This window comes from Choloepus didactylus, chromosome 20 (assembly GCF_015220235.1).
Source record: "Choloepus didactylus isolate mChoDid1 chromosome 20, mChoDid1.pri, whole genome shotgun sequence".
Lineage (NCBI taxonomy): Eukaryota > Metazoa > Chordata > Mammalia > Pilosa > Megalonychidae > Choloepus > Choloepus didactylus.
In genome coordinates this window covers 35,298,412-35,306,003 of record NC_051326.1, presented here as the reverse complement: position 1 = coordinate 35,306,003, position 7,592 = coordinate 35,298,412, and the positions used below count along the sequence as shown (strand labels likewise).

The 7,592-nt window shown below is 44.1% G+C and overlaps 1 protein-coding gene across 2 annotated transcripts in view; it reads right to left on the bottom strand.

The window, feature by feature from the left end:
* Window positions 1–4,621: 4,621 nt before the first annotated feature.
* The window catches only part of MSRA (methionine sulfoxide reductase A), a 464,462-nt gene continuing 461,491 nt past the window's right edge, over window positions 4,622–7,592 (bottom strand). The window contains exon 6 of one of the 2 annotated variants that reach the window (XM_037812808.1): window positions 4,622–5,624. In XM_037812808.1, the coding sequence (XP_037668736.1) occupies window positions 5,460–5,624 (165 nt within the window). In that variant the 3' untranslated portion in view covers window positions 4,622–5,459. The remainder of the gene's footprint in view (window positions 5,625–7,592) is intronic. The other variant, XM_037812806.1, reaches the window with a different exon arrangement.

Here is a 7,592-nt window from a genome sequence, read left to right as displayed (position 1 = left end):
ACAGCTGACATGCACAGGTTGGGGCATCCTATCCACTTGCTTACTGGCTCCAAAGAGGATGGTATCTGGTAGCTATTTATGTGGAACACAAGTACTTTCATTCCTTGTGTTTATTTCAATAAATTTATCTATATAATTTTTCTCTAGTCCTTATTATCATCAATCTTAAAATTTTCTTCTTTCCTATCCCCTGACCATTAGACACTATTGAGGAGTCAGCACAGACACATACCTCTGGCTCTCTCTTTGTGTATCAAGTGGATAACCAAATGTACTACTCAAATTTTTGCCCAGCAGAATTTTCTCACCACTGTCATTCAGGATAATTCAAGTAGTGCCATAATGTGAAATCTCGAATGAAGATCCATCTGTAAACCAGGCCCTTCTTTAGTCATAGGAAACTCCTTCTTTAGTCATAGGAAATTCTCTATGAGGTCATAGGTGTGGGTTGAAGGAAAGGGGGTGAAGAAGTTTAAGTAGGCATCTTGTGAGATCTTGCAAACAAGGACAGAAAATGGGGAGTGTACAAATCAACACTCCTGTGTCATTTAGGTTTACCATTGCTGTCACTAATCTTTGAAATTTTCTCAGAGATAAGGTATTGTTTTTTTATTCACTATATTTGGGGTTGGGAGGGTCTGAGGAGCTTTATTTTATGGGTCAGGGAACTAAAATGGGGATTTTGTCAGTTATTAAGTATATCTATTCCCACTGTGCCTCTGGAAATGGGAAAGAACTTCGGTCTTGTTATTCAGATCTACCAGACTCACTGTGAGACAGACTTGGAACAAGACCTCATCTGTCACCTGGTATTTATAAACACCTACTCTGCCCAGGACCATGGTGGCATTTAAGGTCTCCAAGGATTAGCACAAGTTCCAAGTCAGTATGTAATAACTCCTAGAAAGCTGGGTTATTTCCATTTCTCCACTATACAGTTATCTTGGTAAATGGCCCCAGTTCCCACTGGGGAAGGAATGGAGCAATATTCAAGGTACATATTTCTTGAAGTGTTACCAGATCCTTTCTCGAAAGGATCCAGCCTCCTTGTCATTTTTGGCTTTGTTCTGCTCTGCCCATAGAGGAAAATTAGTCTAAAGTTCTGCCCCAGCCTCATGATGTAATGTGGGGTATACATCTGTACCTTGTTTTCAATAAGACACCTATTTCATGGGCTTTCTTCAAATGTCACTTCTTCTCAAATTCCTTTGCTGATTCCTCTTCCTTTACCAGAATTCTGTGTGTTGGGATGCCTAGCGTTCAATCCTCATATTCTTTCTCTCTTTCTATATTCCCTCCATAAATGATCTCAGCTAGTTCCATGGCCTCAAATGCCATCTATATACTGGTGACTCGTAATTTTCTACTTCTCAGATCTCTCCCAAGCTCCAGACTCAAAGAGCAAATTGCCTTCCCCCACTTCTCCCCTAGGATGCCTAAGAAACCTCTCAAACTGAACTATTCATTCACTCTTCTCCACCTGCATCTGCTCCTTCATAAGCAAATAGCATCACCATCCATACAATTGATTAGGGTAAAGAGAGAAACTGTTTTAAACTCTCCCATGCCTGTCCAATTGAATAGAATGAACTGAAAAACCCATTACCAGGTCCTTAGAAGGTTCCACACGATCTGGATTCTGCCTGCCTCATTGGGATCCCTCTCCTAAAACCCTTTTTCACTTATTCCAGATCCATTGACCTTTCTGTCTCTCAGATACCACAGATTCTTCCCTGTCTTAGGCCACTTACACTTCCTGGTCCTTCTGTTTGGAAAGCTTTGTCTTCAAGCAACCAAAGTGTGGAAGCTGACAGTCATCAGGTATACTTCTTCCCCCTTATATTTCTTGAGATGCTGCCTCCTGTTTGTCATTCAGATCATTCAGGTCTCAACTTACGTTTCACCACGTCAGGAAGGCCTTCCTTGACCCTCCCGGATAAAACAGTGCTAGCCCAACTCCACAGCCCCCAGATGTGATTTATTTTCTTTTTCCTAACTATCATTTTCATATCACTTATCGGGACCTGGGATCATCTTATTTATTCATTTGTTTACTTATTTATAGCTTATGTCTCCCACTTGTTGTTCTGAATATAAAGGCTCTTGAGGGGTTTGAGTATGCCTTGTTCTCTGTTATAGCTTTATAACTTGACTAGTTCTTGGTACATGACAGACACTCAATAAATATTTGTTAAATGACTAACTGACTAAGTTACATGAGCCCTCAGAACTGAGGTAGAGAAGGAGACACATTTTAAAACTAATGACTTTATTTTTATTTTCCCTCACTATACTGTGACACGTGGTTTGGTATAGCAGACCTCTGACAGAAGGTTACTGGGTTTACAGCCTTAACCGACACAATTAGAACATCTTCAGGATGTTTTTGAATTGGAAGAAGAATTGTTGTTAGGACATGCATTGTTCTTAAAGCTGCGTTTCATGGCTTCTTGGGCCTGCTGGCTGGCTGTGCAGGACTTGAAGGGTTTCATTACTGTAATAACAATTCAGTCTGGACAAACTCTGGCTCAAAAAAGAAAGTTAAACTTCCTTACAGATAACTTCACATATATCAACCTTCATCCACACATAATGCTAAAGTTTGGGGCGCTGCAGAAGCAATGATTTGAAAGTGTGGCCCCACAGACCACCTGCATTAAAGCCACATGAGAGGCTTATAAAAATGCAGTTCCCTGGATCCCACCCCACAACTACTGAAGCAGTGTCTCTAGGGAGTGACCTTGTTAACAAGCTCCCTAGGTGGTTCTCACGCCCACTGGGGACCGAGAGCCCTGGTGCTGCACAGAGGACACCAAGGAAGACCTACATGCGAGGGAGCTGTGCACCCAGGGGAGCAGCAGGGCGACTGGGAGCAGAAGCTCTGCTCTTCCATCCCTCCACCATTTCATTGGACCCTGGTCTTTACCACAGGTGATGGGAATTCTTCAGGTGAGGCTCCCCATTTCAGTGCCCAGTTCAGGACGTCACTCTCCATGCCTGTCATCTCACAGCCCAGCCTGACCGCCGAGGTCACAATGCAGCACTGTGTGTAGCAGGCATAGTCCAGACAACAGCCAGGTGGCGACCTGAGCCCAGGACCTGCTGATTGAATGATCCAGCCCCCCTGGCCCAGGGAAGGTCAGCATAGAAGCGGGGGGTGGGGGATAAGGGAGTGAGAGGAGGTGGGAGGAGAGGACTCCACGTGCAGTTGTGCTCCTGTGAGTCAGGGCAGCCTGGATTCATCAATGGCTTGAAGCCACTGGCCAGGAACAGCCTTAATTAATAAGAATGGATCTGAAGCTGCTGGCCCAGACAGGTCAGGAGATGCAGCAGAGAGAGCACAGAACTGGACTCTTACAAGCGAGACCTCACATCTGGATTCACCACATATTTCAACATGAGAGCTCAGGAAATTATTTAACTTTGAGCCTAAATATCCTTTTTTTTTGTAAAATGGGGATGAATAGTAGCATTTATCTTTCAGAGCTGTTGAGAAAAATTAATGTATATATCTAACACTACAATGTTAATCCCTCTGCTTATTTTTTCATGTAAAGAATGGTCATGTGAAAAATCACCATTATAAATAAGACATGCATGAAGCCTCTAATCATAAATCATCTACATGACGTTTTTCAAAAATATTTTATCCATTCATTCATTCGGCTACCATTAAGGACCACACCCTACATGCCAGGCTTGGCCTTGAGGCATTTGATTCAATGATGAAAGAGGTACGGTCCTTGCCTCCTAGGAACACACAACATAACAAGAGAAAGAAATAGGTAAAAAAGCTAATTTTAATGCAATATGTTTGCGATGGTTAAGTTCATGTGTCAACTTGGCCAGATTTTGGTGCCCCATTTTTCGGTGAAGCAAGTACTGGCCTTATTGTTACTGTGAGGAGATTTCATGGACTTAAAAATCATTACGATGTTGACTGTGTCTATGGCTGATGGCATCTACAATCAATTGAGGAGATTGCCTTCAATAACGAGAAGTCTCATCCAATTAGTTGAAGGCTTTAAAAGGAGAAGTGACAATTTCAGTAGTCAGAAGAGAGAATTTCCGTTTCTAGTTCAGCTGGTCAGTTTCCTGGTGAATTCATGGAAAACCTTCATTGGAATTCCCAGCTTGTGACCTGCTCTATGGAATCTGGACTTGCCCAACCCCACAGTTCTGTGAGATGATTCTTATAAAAATCCCATAATATTTAGATACCTCCTGTTGGTTCTGTTGCCCTAGAGAACTCTAACACAATGTTGAATGGAACTGTGTAATCTGGAGGTCAGAGAAGATGAGCCCCACCCTGCCTAAGAGGAAGACGTGTGAGTGGATGGTGGGGAGAGGAAGGGTGCCACTGGGGCCCACACAGGGAGATAGCAGGTCTGGGTGTGGGTGTGTGTGTGTTTGTGTGCAAGGTGGAGGGGGGTGCATTGTGGCAGAAAGGACCATGAGCACCAAGGAATGGAGGTGCATGGATGGGGTCTGCTAGAGAATACAACGTGAGGCTGGAGTGGTACCCAGGGGCCAGGTCACTCTATCAAGCTCGAATCTGAATAAATAGCTTCCCTTGATTTAAAGGCATGGAATAATTCTGATAAAAAAAAACAATCATCGTGGATGTGACAGGTGTGTAGAAAACAGCTTTTATTACTAAAGTTGCAAAAAGCTAGTGGTATACATGTTTTCCAAAAAATTTCAATCATGGTATTTCCCATTTGGGAGAAAATGACTATGAGGTTTTTTCCCTCCCAAGCTCTTTCAGAGCTCTTAAATGTATCTTACAGCACTTAGAGATATCCTATCTAAATGAGGAAAAGACAAAAAATTAGGCAGTTTGTATTACTGGATTGCAGATGTTTATTAGAACAAGCATTTCTCATAGCTGTAAGCAAAGCATTAGAATCCTTCAAGCTAATGCACATTCTTTCTCTGCCACGAGGAGCGCTGAAAGGGAGAGAAAGCCCCTCACCCATGTCTCGATTCAGCAGAGCAAAGCGTTTTGGTGAATGATTCACTGAGGCTATAAATGTTTGCAAATTTTAAGGCACTGGAGGGTATGAGTGCATGTGAGGTAGAACAGGCACAGGTCAAGTTTTCCCAACATCACCCATATCCTGTCCAACAAGCTCCCAGTTTAACTCCTTAGCTGCTACGGCAGGCACCCAGAATTCAAGAAGGCTGAACACAGCAAATTCATTATCTTCATTTAGACCCCAAATGATGCAAAAAATTTCACAGCTCTACTCCCATAATAACTTCTTAGAAGATAAATTCACATTTTATCAACTTGCCATGGCACTTTATGTAAATTATACCTCAATAAATCAGATTTAAAACAATGCCTTTGCACTTTGTGCACTTCAAAAAGCCACTGATGTCGATCACAAAAGAATTGCCCAATTTGTAGCAAGCATTTTTTGCTGTAATCTGAAGTCCTGGTCATGGGGCAGAGATTATTTCTTAACACCAATGGGACAGGAAACCCCCGTGCCCCCCAGTCCACAGTATCCGTCGGGGTTCTTGCTCAGGTACTGCTGGTGGTAGTCTTCCGCGTAGTAGAACGTCTGCCCCTCTCGGATGTCGGTGGTGATGGTGCCGTAGCCACTCTGGGAAAGCACCTGTGGTGAGAAAGGAGCCGTCAGAGCCTGGTGGCTTCACATCTGGAAGGAGCGAGGGGCTCGGTGCCCGTGGAGGTTTAAGGGAAACCGACAGGTGGCTTGGGCTGTGCAGTGGGTAGTTTCAGGACTGGACTCTGCCACTTCCCAGCTGGGCTATTCTGGGCAAGCCATTTGCCTCCCTGTGCTCAGTTTACCGGGATTCGAAATCAGGTGCTTTGACTTCACCATGGTTTATGTCCTGTCCACTTCACCAATGCAGCCTCAGCTGCCTGCAGGGAGCCGGTGTGAGCCCGTGGGTCTGCTTGAGACAGGCCCCAGAGATCTCCCAGTTGGAACAGCAGAAATGTGTGGCTCCCTGGCTGCCCTTGAGGACAGAAGATCATCCAGTCCTTATGGTCCAATCCTTACAGGGATCAGGGATCCTGCTAGGAACCCTGGAGAACAGGGGGTCATCCAGGGACTGAGCACCAGGCCAGGGAGCCTGGGGAGTCAGGTCAGGGGAGGACATGGCCCAGGGCCTGCGTCAACTCATCACCACCCTCCCTGACCTAGTTTAAGTCCTAATGGTCTGGAGGCATCTGCTGCAAGGGAGAGAAACAGACATGTAAACACAAACTGGGGGAGGAAAGCAGAGCTATTTGGGGCAGGAGACAGATTAAGAAAGAGCAAGTTCTCCCCATGGATCTTAGCCTGCTTCTTTTCCCTTTTGGATTTCTGCTGTGCCCTACTTCTTTCTTATTACAGGCCACTTGGAGTATTTGAGCACAAGGCAACAGAGATTCAGCCTCAGTTCCACTGATTCTATTTGGCACAGAGATGCAAGCAGAGCCCTGGATTTGTGCTTCACAGAGGAATTGACTGTCTTATGGGTCCATCTGAGAAGTCCTCAAATCTGCCAAGTATAGTAAATACAATATTAATATTCAGCATTATTCCATTGCTTTGGCTTTTCCTGAGTTCTTTCACCTTTTTTTCTGAATCTCCTTTCTCCAAGCCAGAATGAGGCAGATTGATGATCCTAAAGCCAAGCAGGCCTGGGCTGGTAAGGAAGAGGATCCCAGCCAATCTGGGCGAATTGGACCAAGCCGCTCAGAAACAGCCAGTTTTCTCTTAGGGGTTAGAAATGAGAATGAGGAGCCATTCTAACTTCAGTTTTGACAATTTTTTTTGTAAACTAGCAATTATGGAGGGTTTACCATATGTCACACTCTATGCTAAGATTTCACAAGTGTTAATTTTAGCCTCACAACAACCATATGAAGGAAGTACTATTATTATCATCCATATTTAAAAGTGTATGTCAGATATTGTTCCTTCATCCCTGACATTCTAAGCTTGCCCTAGTATTGCACAGGCTGAAAGCTTGGAAACTACAGTTCCCAGATTCTACTGCCAGCAATGTTCCAGTTTAGATTCCATCAATGAGAGAGACTCAGATGAAACTTGGAAGGCCAAACAAAAGGAGGAGCTATTATTCTCAAGTCGCAGCTGTGAGAGGGGACCCAGGTACCCGCAGCCAGCAGACACGAGGCTGTGCCAGTTCCTTCTGGCCACGTTCCTGAGAATCATTCGCTTTGGTGCTGCAGGCAGTTAAAATCCTCGGCAATGATTTCCAGCAATTTCTGTAACCTCTTGGTGTCCTTAAATCTAGTGGTGATTTTCCCTGACCTTCACTCCAACAGCCCTTTTAATGATTCTGAAAACACCTAATTGCGTATGCAAAACGCATCCTACATGAAATACCCAGAATACATTTTTGAATCCAGGATAACACAACCTTTGGTACCAGAATTGTTTTCAGGAAACAGAACCTAAAGGATGGAAATCTGGGATTTGTTAGCTGATGCAGTTAGATTTAAAGTTGGTAATGACCTCTCTGTGAGTGGAAAATAGAGCTGTGCCCATGGTGTGTAGCGGCAAAGCATTACTTAAATTGTCACTAGTGTTTGCCTTTAAAGAAGTGCCATT